The 18,695-nt window shown below is 51.0% G+C and overlaps 1 protein-coding gene across 1 annotated transcript in view; it reads right to left on the reverse strand.

Moving 5' to 3' along the window:
- Positions 1–18,695, reverse strand: part of LOC140472900 (ubiquitin carboxyl-terminal hydrolase 5-like) — a gene marked incomplete at its 3' end in the record, with an annotated part of 79,257 nt that overhangs the window by 4,196 nt on the left and 56,366 nt on the right. The window contains exon 2 of the mRNA XM_072567539.1: positions 113–179. Coding sequence (XP_072423640.1) covers positions 113–179 — 67 coding nt within the window. The remainder of the gene's footprint in view (positions 1–112; positions 180–18,695) is intronic.

The following is an 18,695-nucleotide window of genomic DNA, read 5'->3' on the forward strand; positions in this document are numbered from 1 at the left end:
ATACAGTGGGAGGGGGAGCAGGCTACACTGTCATGGTGGTGCAGAGGGAGCCCTGTATATCCCCATTCCTCCCTCCCCTTTCTCGATTCCCCTCGATGTCCGCACCGCTCACCAATGGCCAGGCGAGTGGGTTTTTTCTTGGGTGGATCTCCAGCTCCACTGCTCCCATCGTCCACCTTCTGAAAAACAGAGAGGGACATTTCAGACTCGGCTGGGGGGGACAGGGAGAGAGACAGACAGACAGACTGGGAGACAGAGAGAGAGCGAGCGCACGCGTTCGAGAGAGAGCAAGCGCGCGTCCAACAGAGTTACATGCATCGGACAGAAGAGATGGAGCGCACGCGCGAGACACTGTCTGCACTCTCTCAGATGTGCATACAAGAGTGTGTGTAAGCGTTTGAGAGTGTAAGTGTGCAGATCAAAGTCCACCTCAGAGAGAGAGAGCGCGCGCGCAAGAGAGCGCGTATGTCAGAGAGAGCGTGTATGAGAGAGCGAGCATGTTACTGAGGGAGAGAGAGGGAGTGTGTGTGAGAGTCTGTGCATGTCAGAGAGAGCATGTATGAGAGAGTGAGCATGTTACTGAGGGAGAGAGAGGGGGAGTGTGTGAGAGAGTCTGTGCATGTCAGAGAGAGCATGTATGAGAGAGAGAGCATGTTACTGAGACAGAGAGAGGGGGAGTGTGTGTGAGAGTCTGTGCATGTCAGAGAGAGCATGTATGAGTGAGCATGTTACTGAGGGAGAGAGAGAGGGGGGGGGGTGTGTGAGAGTCTGTGCATGTCAGAGAGAGCATGTATGAGAGAGTGAGCATGTTACTGAAGGAGAGAGGGGGGAGTGTGTGTGAGAGTCTGTGCATGTCAGAGAGAGCATGTATGAGAGAGTGAGCATGTTACTGAGGGAGAGAGAGGGGGAGTGTGTGTGAGAGAGTCTGTGCATGTGAGAGAGAGCATGTATGAGAGAGTGAGCATGTTACTGAGGGAGAGAGGGGGAGAGTGTGTGAGAGAGTCTGTGCATGTGAGAGAGAGCATGTATGAGAGAGTGAGCATGTTACTGAGAGAGAGAGGGGGAGTGTGTGTGAGAGTCTGTGCATGTCAGAGAGAGCATGTATGAGAGAGTGAGCATGTTACTGAGGGAGAGAGAGGGGGAGTGTGAGAGAGAGTCTGTGCATGTCAGAGAGAGCATGTATGAGAGAGTGAGCATGTTACTGAGGGAGAGAGAGGGAGTGTGTGAGAGAGTCTGTGCATGTCAGAGAGAGCATGTATGAGAGAGTGAGCATGTTACTGAGACAGAGAGAGAGGGAGAGTGTGTGAGAGTCTGTGCATGTCAGAGAGAGCATGTATGAGAGAGTGAGCATGTTACTGAGGGAGAGAGAGGGGGAGTGTGTGAGAGAGTCTGTGCATGTCAGAGAGAGCATGTATGAGAGAGTGAGCATGTTACTGAGGGAGAGAGAGGGAGTGTGTGAGAGAGTCTGTGCATGTCAGAGAGAGCATGTATGAGAGAGTGAGCATGTTACTGAGAGAGAGAGGGGGGGAGTGTGTGAGAGAGTCTGTGCATGTCAGAGAGAGCATGTATGAGAGAGTGAGCATGTTACTGAGACAGACAGAGAGAGTGTGTGAGAGTCTGTGCATGTCAGATAGAGCATGTATGAGAGAGTGAGTATGTTACTGAGGGAGAGAGAGGGAGTGTGTGTGACAGTCTGTGCATGTCAGAGAGAGCATGTATGAGAGAGTGAGCATGTTACTGAGGGAGAGAGGGGGAGAGTGTGTGTGAGAGTCTGAGCATGTCGGAGAGAGCATGTATGAGAGAGTGAGCATGTTACTGAGGGAGAGAGAGGGGGAGTGTGTGAGAGTCTGTGCATGTCAGAGAGAGCATGTATGAGTGAGCATGTTACTGAGGGAGAGAGAGGGGGAGTGTGAGAGAGAGCCTGTGCATGTGAGAGAGAGCATGTATGAGAGAGTGAGCATGTTAATGAGGGAGAGAGAGAGGGGGAGTGTGTGTGAGAGTTTGTGCATGTCAGAGAGAGCATGTATGAGAGAGTGAGCATGTTACTGAGGGAGAGAGAGGGGGAGTGTGTGTGAGAGTCTGTGCATGTCAGAGAGAGCATGTATGAGAGAGTGAGCGTGTTACTGAGGGGGAGAGAGGGAGTGTGAGTGAGAGTCTGTGCATGTCAGAGAGAGCATGTATGAGAGAGTGAGCATGTTACTGACGGAGAGGGGGAGGGGAGTGTGTGTGAGAGTCTGTGCATGTCAGAGAGAGCATGTATGAGAGAGTGAGAATGTTGCTGAGGGAGAGAGAGAGGGAGTGTGTGTGAGAGAGTCTGTGCATGTGAGAGAGAGCATGTATGAGAGAGTGAGCATGTTACTGAGGGAGAGAGGGGGAGAGTGTGTGAGTGAGAGTCGGTGAATGTCAGAGAGAGCATGTATGGGAGAGTGAGCATGTTACTGAGGGAGGGGGGGGGGGGGGGAGTGTGTGTGAGAGTCTGTGCATGTCAGAGAGAGCATGTATGAGAGAGTGAGCATGTTACTGAGACAGAGAGAGGGAGAGTGTGTGAGAGAGTCTGTGCATGTCAGAGAGAGCATGTATGAGAGAGTGAGCATGTTACTGAGGGAGAGAGAGGGGGAGTGTGTGAGAGAGAGTCTGTGCATGTCAGAGAGAGCATGTATGAGAGAGTGAGCATGTTACTGAGGGAGAGAGAGAGGGAGTGTGTGAGAGAGTCTGTGCATGTCAGAGAGAGCATGTATGAGTGAGCATGTTACTGAGGGAGAGAGAGGGGGAGTGTGTGAGAGTCTGTGCATGTCAGAGAGAGCATGTATGAGAGAGTGAGCATGTTACTGAGGGAGAGAGAGGGGGAGTGTGTGTGAGAGTCTGTGCATGACACAGAGAGCATGTACGAGAGAGTGAGCATGTTACTGAGACAGAGAGAGGGAGTGTGTGAGAGAGTCTGAGCATGTCAGAGAGAGCATGTATGAGAGTGTGAGCATGTTACTGAGGGAGAGAGAGGGAGAGTGTGTGTGAGAGTCTGAGCATGTCAGAGAGAGCATGTATGAGAGAGTGAGCATGTTACCGAGAGAGAGAGAGGGGGAGTGTGTGAGAGTCTGTGCATGTCAGAGAGAGCATGTATGAGAGAGTGAGCGTGTTACTGAGGGAGAGAGAGGGGGAGTGTGTGAGAGAGAGTCTGTGAATGTCAGAGAGAGCATGTATGAGAGAGTGAGCATGTTACTGAGGGAGAGAGAGAGGGAGTGTGTGAGAGTCTGTGCATGTCAGAGAGAGCATGTATGAGAGAGTGAGCATGTTACTGAGACAGAGAGAGGGGGAGTGTGTGAGAGGGTCTGTGCATGTCAGAGAGAGCATGTATGAGCGAGTGAGCATGTTACTGAGACAGAGAGAGGGGGAGTGTGTGAGAGAGTCTGTGCATGTGAGAGAGAGCATGTATGAGTGAGCATGTTACTGAGGGAGAGAGAGGGGGAGTGTGTGAGAGAGTCTGTGCATGTCAGAGAGAGCATGTATGAGAGAGTGAGCATGTTACTGAGACAGAGAGAGAGAGTGTATGAGAGTCTGTGCATGTCAGAGAGAGCATGTATGAGAGAGTGAGCATGTTACTGAGACAGAGAGAGGGGGAGTGTGTGAGAGAGTCTGTGCATGTCAGAGAGAGCATGTATGAGAGAGTGAGCATGTTACTGAGACAGAGAGAGAGGGAGAGTGTGTGAGAGTCTGTGCATGTCAGAGAGAGCATGTATGAGAGAGTGAGCATGTTACTGAGGGAGAGAGAGGGGGAGTGTGAGAGAGTCTGTGCATGTGAGAGAGAGCATGTATGAGAGAGTGAGCATGTTACTGAGGGAGAGAGGGGGAGTGTGTGAGAGAGTCTGTGCATGTCAGAGAGAGCATGTATGAGAGAGTGAGCATGTTACTGAGAGAGAGAGGGGGGGAGTGTGTGAGAGACTCTGTGCATGTCAGAGAGAGCATGTATGAGAGAGTGAGCATGTTACTGAGACAGAGAGGGAGAGTGTGTGAGAGTCTGTGCATGTCAGAGAGAGCATGTATGAGAGAGTGAGCATGTTACTGAGGGACGGAGAGGGGGAGTGTGTGTGACAGTCTGTGCATGTCAGAGAGAGCATGTATGAGAGAGTGAGCATGTTACTGAGGGAGAGAGGGGGAGAGTGCGTGTGAGAGTCTGAGCATGTCAGAGAGAGCATGTATGAGAGAGTGAGCATGTTACTGAGGGAGAGAGAGGGGGAGTGTGTGAGAGAGTCTGTGTATGTCAGAGAGAGCATGTATGAGTGAGCATGTTACTGAGGGAGAAAGAGGGGGAGTGTGAGAGAGAGTCTGTGCATGTGAGAGAGAGCATGTATGAGAGAGTGAGCATGTTACTGAGGGAGAGAGAGAGGGAGAGTGTGTGAGAGAGTCTGTGCATGTCAGAGAGAGCATGTATGAGAGAGTGAGCATGTTACTGAGAGAGAGAGGGGGAGTGTGAGAGAGTCTGTGCATGTCAGAGAGAGCATGTATGAGAGAGTGAGCATGTTACTGAGGGAGAGAGAGGGAGGGGGGTGTGTGAGAGAGTCTGTGCATGTCAGAGAGAGCATGTATGAGAGAGTGAGCATGTTACTGAGGGAGGGGGGGGTGTGTGTGAGAGTCTGTGCATGTGAGAGAGAGCATGTATGAGAGAGTGAGCATGTTACTGAGGGAGAGAGAGGGAGTGTGTGTGAGAGAGTCTGTGCATGTCAGAGAGAGCATGTATGAGAGAGTGAGCATGTTACTGAGGGAGAGAGAGGGGGAGTGTGTGAGAGAGAGTCTGTGCATGTCAGAGAGAGCATGTATGAGAGAGTGAGCATGTTACTGAGGGAGAGAGAGTGGGAGAGTGTGTGAGAGTCTGTTCATGTCAGAGAGAGCATGTATGAGAGAGTGAGCATGTTACTGAGGGAGAGAGAGGGGGAGTGTGTGAGTGAGAGTCTGTGCATGTCAGAGAGAGCATGTATGAGAGAGTGAGCATGTTACTGAGGGAGAGGGAGTGTGTGTGAGAGAGTCTGTGCATGTCAGAGAGAGCATGTATGAGAGAGTGAGCATGTTACTGAGACAGAGAGAGGGGGAGTGTGCGAGAGAGTCTGTGCATGTCAGAGAGAGCATGTATGAGAGAGTGAGCATGTTACTGAGGGAGAGAGAGGGGGAGTGTGTGAGTGAGAGTCTGTGCATGTCAGAGAGAGCATGTATGAGAGAGTGAGCATGTTACTGAGGGAGAGGGAGAGGGAGTGTGTGTGAGAGAGTCTGTGCATGTCAGAGAGAGCATGTATGAGAGTGTGAGCATGTTACTGAGGGAGAGAGAGGGGGAGTGTGTGAGAGAGTCTGTGCATGTCAGAGAGAGCATGTATGAGAGAGTGAGCATGTTACTGAGGGAGAGGGAGAGGGAGTGTGTGTGAGAGAGTCTGTGCATGTCAGAGAGAGCATGTATGAGAGAGTGAGCATGTTACTGAGGGAGAGGGGGAGAGTGTGTGTGAGAGTCTGTGCAGGTCAGAGAGAGCATGTATGAGAGAGTGAGCATGTTACTGAGGGAGGGGGGTGTGTGTGAGAGTCTGTGCATGTCAGAGAGAGCATGTATGAGAGAGTGAGCATGTTACTGAGGGAGAGAGAGGGAGTGTGTGTGAGAGAGTCTGTGCATGTCAGAGAGCATGTATGAGGGAGTGAGCATGTTACTGAGGGAGAGAGAGGGGGAGTGTGTGAGAGAGTCTGTGCATGTCAGAGAGAGCATGCATGAGAGAGTGAGCGTGTTACTGAGGGAGAGGGGGAGGGAGTGTGTGTGAGAGTCTGTGCATGTCAGAGAGAGCATGTCTGAGAGAGTGAGCATGTTACTGAGGGAGAGAGAGTGGGAGAGTGTGTGAGAGTCTGTGCATGTCAGAGAGAGCATGTATGAGAGAGTGAGCATGTTACTGAGGGAGAGAGAGAGGGAGTGTGTGAGAGTCTGTGCATGTCAGAGAGAGCATGTATGAGAGAGTGAGCATGTTACTGAGGGAGAGAGAGGGAGAGTATGAGAGAGTCTGTGCATGTCAGAGAGAGCATGTATGAGAGAGTGAGCATGTTACTGAGACAGAGAGAGGGGGAGTGTGCGAGAGAGTCTGTGCATGTCAGAGACAGCATGTATGAGAGAGTGAGCATGTTACTGAGGGAGAGAGAGAGGGGTGTGTGAGAGAGTCTGTGCATGTGAGAGAGAGCATGTATGAGAGAGTGAGCATGTTACTGTGGGAGAGAGAGTGGAAGAGTGTGTGAGAGTCTGTGCATGTCAGAGAGAGCATGTATGAGAGAGTGAGCATGTTACTGAGACAGAGAGAGGGGGAGTGTGCGAGAGAGTCTGTGCATGTCAGAGACAGCATGTATGAGAGAGTGAGCATGTTACTGAGGGAGAGAGAGAGGGGTGTGTGAGAGAGTCTGTGCATGTGAGAGAGAGCATGTATGAGAGAGTGAGCATGTTACTGAGGGAGAGAGAGTGGGAGAGTGTGTGAGAGTCTGTGCATGTCAGAGAGAGCATGTATGAGAGAGTGAGCATGTTACTGAGACAGAGAGAGGGAGAGTGTGCGAGAGAGTCTGTGCATGTCAGAGAGAGCATGTATGAGAGAGTGAGCATGTTACTGAGACAGAGAGAGAGAGTGTATGAGAGTCTGTGCATGTCAGAGAGAGCATGTATGAGAGAGTGAGCATGTTACTGAGACAGAGAGAGGGGGAGTGTGTGAGAGAGTCTGTGCATGTCAGAGAGAGCATGTATGAGAGAGTGAGCATGTTACTGAGACAGAGAGAGAGGGAGAGTGTGTGAGAGTCTGTGCATGTCAGAGAGAGCATGTATGAGAGAGTGAGCATGTTACTGAGGGAGAGAGAGGGGGAGTGTGAGAGAGTCTGTGCATGTGAGAGAGAGCATGTATGAGAGAGTGAGCATGTTACTGAGGGAGAGAGAGGGAGTGTGTGAGAGAGTCTGTGCATGTCAGAGAGAGCATGTATGAGAGAGTGAGCATGTTACTGAGAGAGAGAGGGGGGGAGTGTGTGAGAGACTCTGTGCATGTCAGAGAGAGCATGTATGAGAGAGTGAGCATGTTACTGAGACAGAGAGGGAGAGTGTGTGAGAGTCTGTGCATGTCAGAGAGAGCATGTATGAGAGAGTGAGCATGTTACTGAGGGACGGAGAGGGGGAGTGTGTGTGACAGTCTGTGCATGTCAGAGAGAGCATGTATGAGAGAGTGAGCATGTTACTGAGGGAGAGAGGGGGAGAGTGTGTGAGAGAGTCTGTGTATGTCAGAGAGAGCATGTATGAGAGAGTGAGCATGTTACTGAGAGAGAGAGGGGGAGTGTGAGAGAGTCTGTGCATGTCAGAGAGAGCATGTATGAGAGAGTGAGCATGTTACTGAGGGAGGGAGAGGGGGAGAGTGTGTGAGAGAGTCTGTGCATGTCAGAGAGAGCATGTATGAGAGAGTGAGCATGTTACTGAGAGAGAGAGGGGGAGTGTGAGAGAGTCTGTGCATGTCAGAGAGAGCATGTATGAGAGAGTGAGCATGTTACTGAGGGAGGGAGAGGGGGAGAGTGTGTGAGAGAGTCTGTGCATGTCAGAGAGAGCATGTATGAGAGAGTGAGCATGTTACTGAGAGAGAGAGGGGGAGTGTGAGAGAGTCTGTGCATGTCAGAGAGAGCATGTATGAGAGAGTGAGCATGTTACTGAGGGAGAGAGAGGGAGGGGGGTGTGTGAGAGAGTCTGTGCATGTCAGAGAGAGCATGTATGAGAGAGTGAGCATGTTACTGAGGGAGGGGGGGGTGTGTGTGAGAGTCTGTGCATGTGAGAGAGAGCATGTATGAGAGAGTGAGCATGTTACTGAGGGAGGGGGGAGGGGAGTGTGTGTGAGAGTCTGAGCATGTCAGAGAGAGCATGTATGAGAGAGTGAGCATGTTACTGAGGGAGAGAGAGGGAGTGTGTGAGAGAGAGTCTGTGCATGTCAGAGAGAGCATGTATGAGAGAGTGAGCATGTTACTGAGGGAGAGAGAGGGGGAGAGTGTGTGAGAGTCTGTTCATGTCAGAGAGAGCATGTATGAGAGAGTGAGCATGTTACTGAAGGAGAGAGAGGGGGAGTGTGTGAGTGAGAGTCTGTGCATGTCAGAGAGAGCATGTATGAGAGAGTGAGCATGTTACTGAGGGAGAGGGAGTGTGTGAGAGAGAGTCTGTGCATGTCAGAGAGAGCATGTATGAGAGAGTGAGCATGTTACTGAGACAGAGAGAGGGGGAGTGTGCGAGAGAGTCTGTGCATGTCAGAGAGAGCATGTATGAGAGAGTGAGCATGTTACTGAGGGAGAGAGAGGGGGAGTGTGTGAGTGAGAGTCTGTGCATGTCAGAGAGAGCATGTATGAGAGAGTGAGCATGTTACTGAGGGAGAGGGAGAGGGAGTGTGTGTGAGAGAGTCTGTGCATGTCAGAGAGAGCATGTATGAGAGTGTAAGCATGTTACTGAGGGAGAGAGAGGGGGACTGTGTGAGAGAGTCTGTGCATGTCAGAGAGAGCATGTATGAGAGAGTGAGCATGTTACTGAGGGAGAGGGAGAGGGAGTGTGTGTGAGAGAGTCTGTGCATGTCAGAGAGAGCATGTATGAGAGAGTGAGCATGTTACTGAGGGAGAGGGGGAGAGTGTGTGTGAGAGTCTGTGCAGGTCAGAGAGAGCATGTATGAGAGAGTGAGCATGTTACTGAGGGAGAGAGAGGGAGGGGGGTGTGTGAGAGAGTCTGTGCATGTCAGAGAGAGCATGTATGAGAGAGTGAGCATGTTACTGAGGGAGAGAGAGGGAGGGGGGTGTGTGAGAGAGTCTGTGCATGTCAGAGAGAGCATGTATGAGAGAGTGAGCATGTAACTGAGGGAGAGGGGGAGGGAGTGTGTGAGAGTCTGTGCATGTCAGAGAGAGCATGTATGAGAGAGTGAGCATGTTACTGAGGGAGAGAGAGGGAGTGTGTGTGAGAGAGTCTGTGCATGTCAGAGAGCATGTATGAGGGAGTGAGCATGTTACTGAGGGAGAGAGAGGGGGAGTGTGTGTGAGAGTCTGTGCATGTCAGAGAGAGCATGTATGAGAGAGTGAGCGTGTTACTGAGGGAGAGGGGGAGGGAGTGTGTGAGAGAGAGTCTGTGCATGTCAGAGAGAGCATGTCTGAGAGAGTGAGCATGTTACTGAGGGAGAGAGAGTGGGAGAGTGTGTGAGAGTCTGTGCATGTCAGAGAGAGCATGTATGAGAGAGTGAGCATGTTACTGAGGGAGAGAGAGAGGGAGTGTGTGAGAGTCTGTGCATGTCAGAGAGAGCATGTATGAGAGAGTGAGCATGTTACTGTGGGAGAGAGAGTGGAAGAGTGTGTGAGAGTCTGTGCATGTCAGAGAGAGCATGTATGAGAGAGTGAGCATGTTACTGAGGGAGAGAGAGGGGGAGTGTGCGAGAGAGTCTGTGCATGTCAGAGACAGCATGTATGAGAGAGTGAGCATGTTACTGAGGGAGAGAGAGAGGGGTGTGTGAGAGAGTCTGTGCATGTCAGAGAGAGCATGTATGAGAGAGTGAGCATGTTACTGAGACATAGAGAGGGGGAGTGTGCGAGAGAGTCTGTGCATGTCAGAGAGAGCATGTATGAGAGAGTGAGCGTGTTACTGAGGGAGAGAGAGGGGGAGTGTGTGAGAGAGAGTCTGTGCAAGTCAGAGAGAGCATATATGAGAGAGCGAGCATGTTACTGAGGGAGAGAGAGAGGGAGTGTGTGAGAGAGTCTGTGCATGTCAGAGAGAGCATGTATGAGAGAGTGAGCGTGTTACTGAGGGAGAGGGGGAGGGAGTGTGTGAGAGAGAGTCTGTGCATGTCAGAGAGAGCATGTCTGAGAGAGTGAGCATGTTACTGAGGGAGAGAGAGTGGGAGAGTGTGTGAGAGTCTGTGCATGTCAGAGAGAGCATGTATGAGAGAGTGAGCATGTTACTGAGGGAGAGAGAGGGAGTGTGTGAGAGTCTGTGCATGGCAGAGAGAGCATGTATGAGAGAGTGAGCATGTTACTGAGGGAGAGAGAGAGGGAGTGTGTGAGAGAGTCTGTGCATGTCAGAGAGAGCATGTATGAGAGAGTGAGCGTGTTACTGAGGGAGAGGGGGAGGGAGTGTGTGAGAGAGAGTCTGTGCATGTCAGAGAGAGCATGTCTGAGAGAGTGAGCATGTTACTGAGGGAGAGAGAGTGGGAGAGTGTGTGAGAGTCTGTGCATGTCAGAGAGAGCATGTATGAGAGAGTGAGCATGTTACTGAGGGAGAGAGAGAGGGAGTGTGTGAGAGTCTGTGCATGTCAGAGAGAGCATGTATGAGAGAGTGAGCATGTTACTGTGGGAGAGAGAGTGGAAGAGTGTGTGAGAGTCTGTGCATGTCAGAGAGAGCATGTATGAGAGAGTGAGCATGTTACTGAGGGAGAGAGAGGGGGAGTGTGCGAGAGAGTCTGTGCATGTCAGAGAGAGCATGTATGAGAGAGTGAGCATGTTACTGAGGGAGAGAGAGAGGGGTGTGTGAGAGAGTCTGTGCATGTGAGAGAGAGCATGTATGAGAGAGTGAGCATGTTACTGAGGGAGGGGGGGTGTGTGTGAGAGTCTGTGCATGTCAGAGAGAGCATGTATGAGAGAGTGAGCATGTTACTGAGGGAGAGAGAGGGAGTGTGTGAGAGTCTGTGCATGTCAGAGAGAGCATGTATGAGAGAGTGAGCATGTTACTGAGAGAGAGGGGGAGTGTGTGTGAGAGTCTGTGCATGTCAGAGAGAGCATGTATGAGAGAGTGAGCATGTTACTGAGACAGAGAGAGAGTGTGTGTGTGAGAGTCTGTGCATGTCAGAGAGAGCATGTATGAGAGAGTGAGCATGTTACTGAGAGGGGGGGGGGGGGGGGGAGTGTGTGAGAGAGTCTGTGCATGTCAGAGAGAGCATGTATGAGAGAGTGAGCATGTTACTGAGGGAGAGAGAGAGGGAGTGTGTGAGAGAGAGTCTGTGCATGTGAGAGAGAGCATGTATGAGAGAGTGAGCATGTTACTGAGGGAGAGAGAAAGGGAGTGTGTGAGAGTCTGTGCATGTCAGAGAGAGCATGTATGAGAGAGTGAGCATGTTACTGAGAGAGAGGGGGAGTGTGTGAGAGAGTCTGAGCATGTCAGAGAGAGCATGTATGAGAGAGTGAGCATGTAACTGAGGGAGAGAGAGGGAGTGTGTGAGAGAGTCTGTGCATGTCAGAGAGAGCATGTATGAGAGAGTGAGCATGTTACTGAGGGAGAGGGGGAGGGAGTGTGTGAGAGAGTCTGTGCATGTCAGAGAGAGCATGTATGAGAGAGTGAGCATGTTACTGAGGGAGAGAGAGGGGGAGTGTGTGAGAGTCTGTGCATGTCAGAGAGAGCATGTATGAGAGAGTGAGCATATTACTGACGGAGAGAGAGGGGGAGTGTGTGTGAGAGTCTGTGCATGTCAGAGAGAGCATGTATGAGAGAGTGAGCATGTTACTGAGACAGAGAGAGTGGGAGAGTGTGTGAGAGTCTGTGCATGTCAGAGAGAGCATGTATGAGTGAGCATGTTACTGAGACAGAGAGAGGGGGAGTGTGCGAGAGAGTCTGTGCATGTCAGAGAGAGCATGTATGAGAGAGTGAGCGTGTTACTGAGGGAGAGAGAGGGGGAGTGTGTGAGAGAGAGTCTGTGCATGTCAGAGAGAGCATGTATGAGAGAGTGAGCATGTTACTGAGACAGAGAGAGGGGGAGTGTGCGAGAGAGTCTGTGCATGTCAGAGAGAGCATGTATGAGAGAGTGAGCATGTTACTGAGAGAGAGAGGGAGTGTGTGAGAGTCTGTGCATGTCAGAGAGAGCATGTATGAGAGTGTGAGCATGTTACTGAGGGAGAGAGAGGGAGAGTATGAGAGAGTCTGTGCATGTCAGAGAGAGCATGTATGAGAGAGTGAGCATGTTACTGAGGGAGAGAGAGAGGGAGTGTGTGTGAGAGAGTCTGTGCATGTGAGAGAGAGCATGTATGAGAGAGTGAGCATGTTACTGAGGGAGAGAGAAAGGGAGTGTGTGAGAGTCTGTGCATGTCAGAGAGAGCATGTATGAGAGAGTGAGCATGTTACTGAGACAGAGAGAGGGGGGTGTGTGAGAGTCTGTGCATGTCAGAGAGAGCTTGTATGAGAGAGTGAGCATGTTACTGAGGGAGAGAGAGGGGGAGTGTGTGTGAGAGTCTGTGCATGTCAGAGAGAGCATGTATGAGAGAGTGAGCATGTTACTGAGACAGAGAGATGGAGTGTGTGAGAGAGTCTGAGCATGTCAGAGAGAGCATGTATGAGAGAGTGAGCATGTTACTGAGGGAGGGAGAGGGGGAGTGTGTGAGAGTCTGTGCATGTGAGAGAGAGCATGTATGAGAGAGTGAGCATGTTACTGAGAGAGAGGGGGAGTGTGTGAGAGAGTCTGTGCATGTCAGAGAGAGCATGTATGAGAGAGTGAGCATGTTACTGAGGGAGAGAGAGGGAGGGGGGTGTGTGAGAGAGTCTGTGCATGTCAGAGAGAGCAGGTATGAGAGAGTGAGCATGTTACTGAGGGAGGGGGGGTGTGTGTGAGAGTCTGTGCATGTCAGAGAGAGCATGTATGAGAGAGTGAGCATGTTACTGAGGGAGAGAGAGGGAGTGTGTGAGAGTCTGTGCATGTCAGAGAGAGCATGTATGAGAGAGTGAGCATGTTACTGAGAGAGAGGGGGAGTGTGTGAGAGAGTCTGTGCATGTCAGAGAGAGCATGTATGAGAGAGTGAGCATGTTACTGAGGGAGGGGGGAGTGTGTGTGAGAGTCTGTGCATGTCAGAGAGAGCATGTATGAGAGAGTGAGCATGTTACTGCGAGAGAGAGAGGGAGTGTGTGTGAGAGTCTGTGCATGTCAGAGAGAGCATGTATGAGAGAGTGAGCATGTTACTGAGGGAGAGAGAGGGAGTGTGTGAGAGTCTGAGCATGTGAGAGAGAGCATGTATGAGAGAGTGAGCATGTTACTGAGGGAGAGAGAGGGGGAGTGTGTGTGAGAGTCTGTGCATGTCAGAGAGAGCATGTATGAGAGAGTGAGCATGTTACTGAGACAGAGAGAGAGTGTGTGTGTGAGAGTCTGTGCATGTCAGAGAGAGCATGTATGAGAGAGTGAGCATGTTACTGAGACAGAGAGAGAGAGTGTGTGAGAGAGTCTGTGCATGTCAGAGAGAGCATGTATGAGAGAGTGAGCATGTTACTGAGGGAGAGAGAGGGGGAGTGTGTGTGAGAGTCTGTGCATGTCAGAGAGAGCATGTACGAGAGAGTGAGCATGTTACTGAGACAGAGAGAGGGAGTGTGTGAGAGAGTCTGAGCATGTCAGAGAGAGCATGTATGAGAGTGTGAGCATGTTACTGAGGGAGAGAGAGGGAGAGTGTGTGAGAGAGTCTGTGCATGTCAGAGAGAGCATGTATGAGAGAGTGAGCATGTTACTGAGAGAGAGAGGGGGAGTGTGAGAGAGTCTGTGCATGTCAGAGAGAGCATGTATGAGAGAGTGAGCATGTTACTGAGGGAGAGAGGGAGGGGGGTGTGTGAGAGAGTCTGTGCATGTCAGAGAGAGCATGTATGAGAGAGTGAGCATGTTACTGAGGGGGGGGGGTGTGTGTGAGAGTCTGTGCATATCAGAGAGAGCATGTATGAGAGAGTGAGCATGTTACTGAGGGAGAGAGAGAGGGAGAGTGTGTGAGAGAGTCTGTGCATGTCAGAGAGAGCATGTATGAGAGAGTGAGCATGTTACTGAGGGAGAGAGAGAGGGAGAGTGTGTGAGAGAGTCTGTGCATGTCAGAGAGAGCATGTATGAGAGAGTGAGCATGTTACTGAGACAGAGAGAGGGAGAGTGTGTGAGAGAGTCTGTGCATGTCAGAGAGAGCATGTATGAGAGAGTGAGCATGTTACTGAGGGAGAGAGAGGGGGAGTGTGTGAGAGAGAGTCTGTGCATGTCAGAGAGAGCATGTATGAGAGAGTGAGCATGTTACTGAGGGAGAGAGAGAGGGAGTGTGTGAGAGAGTCTGTGCATGTCAGAGAGAGCATGTATGAGAGAGTGAGCATGTTACTGAGAGAGAGAGGGGGGGAGTGTGTGAGAGAGAGTCTGTGCATGTCAGAGAGAGCATGTATGAGAGAGTGAGCGTGTTACTGAGGGAGAGAGAGGGGGAGTGTGTGAGAGAGAGTCTGTGCATGTCAGAGAGAGCATGTATGAGAGAGTGAGCATGTTACTGAGAGAGAGAGGGAGTGTGTGAGAGTCTGTGCAGGGCAGAGAGAGCATGTATGAGAGAGTGAGCATGTTACTGAGGGAGAGAGAGGGAGAGTATGAGAGAGTCTGTGCATGTCAGAGAGAGCATGTATGAGAGAGTGAGCATGTTACTGAGGGAGAGAGAGAGGGAGTGTGTGTGAGAGAGTCTGTGCATGTGAGAGAGAGCATGTATGAGAGAGTGAGCATGTTACTGAGGGAGAGAGAAAGGGAGTGTGTGAGAGTCTGTGCATGTCAGAGAGAGCATGTATGAGAGAGTGAGCATGTTACTGAGAGAGAGAGAGAGGGGGAGTCTGTGAGAGAGTCTGTGCATGTCAGAGAGAGCATGTATGAGAGAGTGAGCATGTAACTGAGGGAGAGGGGGAGGGAGTGTGTGAGAGAGTCTGTGCATGTCAGAGAGAGCATGTATGAGAGAGTGAGCATGTTACTGAGGGAGAGAGAGGGGGAGTGTGTGAGAGTCTGTGCATGTCAGAGAGAGCATGTATGAGAGAGTGAGCATGTTACTGAGACAGAGAGAGGGGGAGTGTGTGAGAGAGAGTCTGTGCATGTCAGAGAGAGCATGTATGAGAGAGTGAGCATGTTACTGAGGGAGAGAGAGGGGGAGTGTGTGAGAGTCTGTGCATGTCAGAGAGAGCATGTATGAGAGAGTGAGCATGTTACTGAGACAGAGAGAGGGGGAGTGTGTGAGAGTCTGTGCATGTCAGAGAGAGCATGTATGAGAGAGTGAGCGTGTTACTGAGGGAGAGAGAGGGGAGTGTGTGAGAGAGAGTCTGTGCAAGTCAGAGAGAGCATGTATGAGAGAGTGAGCATGTTACTGAGGGAGAGAGAGAGGGAGTGTGTGAGAGTCTGTGCATGGCAGAGAGAGCATGTATGAGAGAGTGAGCATGTTACTGAGGGAGAGAGAGAGGGAGTGTGTGTGAGAGAGTCTGTGCATGTGAGAGAGAGCATGTATGAGAGAGTGAGCATGTTACTGAGGGAGAGAGAAAGGGAGTGTGTGAGAGTCTGTGCATGTCAGAGAGAGCATGTATGAGAGAGTGAGCATGTAACTGAGGGAGAGAGAGGGAGTGTGTGAGAGAGTCTGTGCATGTCAGAGAGAGCATGTATGAGAGAGTGAGCATGTTACTGAGGGAGAGGGGGAGGGAGTGTGTGAGAGAGTCTGTGCATGTCAGAGAGAGCATGTATGAGAGAGTGAGCATGTTACTGAGGGAGAGAGAGGGGGAGTGTGTGAGAGTCTGTGCATGTCAGAGAGAGCATGTATGAGAGAGTGAGCATATTACTGACGCAGAGAGAGGGGGAGTGTGTGTGAGAGTCTGTGCATGTCAGAGAGAGCATGTATGAGAGAGTGAGCATGTTACTGAGACAGAGAGAGTGGGAGAGTGTGTGAGAGTCTGTGCATGTCAGAGAGAGCATGTATGAGTGAGCATGTTACTGAGACAGAGAGAGGGGGAGTGTGCGAGAGAGTCTGTGCATGTCAGAGAGAGCATGTATGAGAGAGTGAGCGTGTTACTGAGGCAGAGAGAGGGGGAGTGTGTGAGAGAGAGTCTGTGCATGTCAGAGAGAGAGCATGTATGAGAGAGTGAGCATGTTACTGAGGGAGAGAGAGAGGGAGTGTGTGAGAGTCTGTGCAGGGCAGAGAGAGCTTGTATGAGAGAGTGAGCATGTTACTGAGGGAGAGAGAGGGAGAGTATGAGAGAGTCTGTGCATGTCAGAGAGAGCATGTATGAGAGAGTGAGCATGTTACTGAGGGAGAGAGAGAGGGAGTGTGTGTGAGAGAGTCTGTGCATGTGAGAGAGAGCATGTATGAGAGAGTGAGCATGTTACTGAGGGAGAGAGAAAGGGAGTGTGTGAGAGTCTGTGCATGTCAGAGAGAGCATGTATGAGAGAGTGAGCATGTTACTGAGGGAGAGGGAGAGGGAGTGTGTGTGAGAGTCTGTGCATGTCAGAGAGAGCATGTATGAGAGAGTGAGCATGTTACTGAGGGAGAGGGGGAGGGAGTGTGTGAGAGAGTCTGTGCATGTCAGAGAGAGCATGTATGAGAGTGTGAGCATGTTACTGAGGGAGAGAGAGGGGGAGTGTGTGAGAGTCTGTGCATGTCAGAGAGAGCATGTATGAGAGAGTGAGCATGTTACTGAGGGAGAGAGAGGGGGAGTGTGTGTGAGAGTCTGTGCATGTCAGAGAGAGCATGTATGAGAGAGTGAGCATGTTACTGAGACAGAGAGATGGAGTGTGTGAGAGAGTCTGAGCATGTCAGAGAGAGCATGTATGAGAGAGTGAGCATGTTACTGAGGGAGAGAGAGGGAGGGGGGGGTGTGAGAGAGTCTGTGCATGTCAGAGAGAGCAGGTATGAGAGAGTGAGCATGTTACTGAGGGAGGGGGGGTGTGTGTGAGAGTCTGTGCATGTCAGAGAGAGCATGTATGAGAGAGTGAGCATGTAACTGAGGGAGAGGGGGAGGGAGTGTGTGAGAGAGTCTGTGCATGTCAGAGAGAGCATGTATGAGAGAGTGAGCATGTTACTGAGGGAGAGAGAGGGGGAGTGTGTGAGAGAGTCTGTGCATGTCAGAGAGAGCATGTATGAGAGAGTGAGCATGTTACTGAGGGAGGGGGGAGTGTGTGTGAGAGTCTGTGCATGTCAGAGAGAGCATGTATGAGAGAGTGAGCATGTTACTGAGGGAGAGAGAGGGGGAGTGTGTGTGAGAGTCTGTGCATGTCAGAGAGAGCATGTATGAGAGAGTGAGCATGTTACTGAGACAGAGAGAGAGTGTGTGTGTGAGAGTCTGTGCATGTCAGAGAGAGCATGTATGAGAGAGTGAGCATGTTACTGAGACAGAGAGAGAGAGTGTGTGAGAGAGTCTGTGCATGTCAGAGAGAGCATGTATGAGAGAGTGAGCATGTTACTGAGGGAGAGAGAGGGGGAGTGTGTGTGAGAGTCTGTGCATGTCAGAGAGAGCATGTACGAGAGAGTGAGCATGTTACTGAGACAGAGAGAGGGAGTGTGTGAGAGAGTCTGAGCATGTCAGAGAGAGCATGTATGAGAGTGTGAGCATGTTACTGAGGGAGAGAGAGGGAGAGTGTGTGAGAGAGTCTGTGCATGTCAGAGAGAGCATGTATGAGAGAGTGAGCATGTTACTGAGAGAGAGAGGGGGAGTGTGAGAGAGTCTGTGCATGTCAGAGAGAGCATGTATGAGAGAGTGAGCATGTTACTGAGGGAGAGAAGGAGGGGGGTGTGTGAGAGAGTCTGTGCATGTCAGAGAGAGCATGTATGAGAGAGTGAGCATGTTACTGAGGGAGGAGGGGGGTGTGTGTGAGAGTCTGTGCATATCAGAGAGAGCATGTATGAGAGAGTGAGCATGTTACTGAGGGAGAGAGAGAGGGAGAGTGTGTGAGAGAGTCTGTGCATGTCAGAGAGAGCATGTATGAGAGAGTGAGCATGTTACTGAGGGAGAGAGAGAGGGAGAGTGTGTGAGAGAGTCTGTGCATGTCAGAGAGAGCATGTATGAGAGAGTGAGCATGTTACTGAGAGAGAGAGGGGGAGTGTGAGAGAGTCTGTGCATGTCAGAGAGAGCATGTATGAGAGAGTGAGCATGTTACTGAGGGAGAGAGAGGGAGAGTGTGTGAGTGAGAGTCTGTGCATGTCAGAGAGAGCATGTATGAGAGAGTGAGCATGTTAATGAGGGAGAGAGAGGGGGAGTGTGTGTGAGAGTTTGTGCATGTCAGAGAGAGCATGTATGAGAGAGTGAGCATGTTACTGAGGGAGAGAGAGGGGGAGTGTGTGTGAGAGTCTGTGCATGTCAGAGAGAGCATGTATGAGAGAGTGAGCGTGTTACTGAGGGAGAGAGAGGGAGTGTGAGTGAGAGTCTGTGCATGTCAGAGAGAGCATGTATGAGAGAGTGAGCATGTTACTGACGGAGAGGGGGAGGGGAGTGTGTGTGAGAGTCTGTGCATGTCAGAGAGAGCATGTATGAGAGAGTGAGAATGTTGCTGAGGGAGAGAGAGGGGGAGTGTGTGAGAGAGTCTGTGCATGTGAGAGAGAGCATGTATGAGAGAGTGAGCATGTTACTGAGGGAGAGAGGGGGAGAGTGTGTGAGTGAGAGTCGGTGAATGTCAGAGAGAGCATGTATGGGAGAGTGAGCATGTTACTGAGGGAGGGGGGGGGGGGGGGGAGTGTGTGTGAGAGTCTGTGCATGTCAGAGAGAGCATGTATGAGAGAGTGAGCATGTTACTGAGACAGAGAGAGGGAGAGTGTGTGAGAGAGTCTGTGCATGTCAGAGAGAGCATGTATGAGAGAGTGAGCATGTTACTGAGGGAGAGAGAGGGGGAGTGTGTGAGAGAGAGTCTGTGCATGTCAGAGAGAGCATGTATGAGAGAGTGAGCATGTTACTGAGGGAGAGAGAGAGGGAGTGTGTGAGAGAGTCTGTG

Source organism: Chiloscyllium punctatum, unplaced genomic scaffold (genome assembly GCF_047496795.1).
Source record: "Chiloscyllium punctatum isolate Juve2018m unplaced genomic scaffold, sChiPun1.3 scaffold_467, whole genome shotgun sequence".
Classification (NCBI taxonomy): domain Eukaryota; kingdom Metazoa; phylum Chordata; class Chondrichthyes; order Orectolobiformes; family Hemiscylliidae; genus Chiloscyllium; species Chiloscyllium punctatum.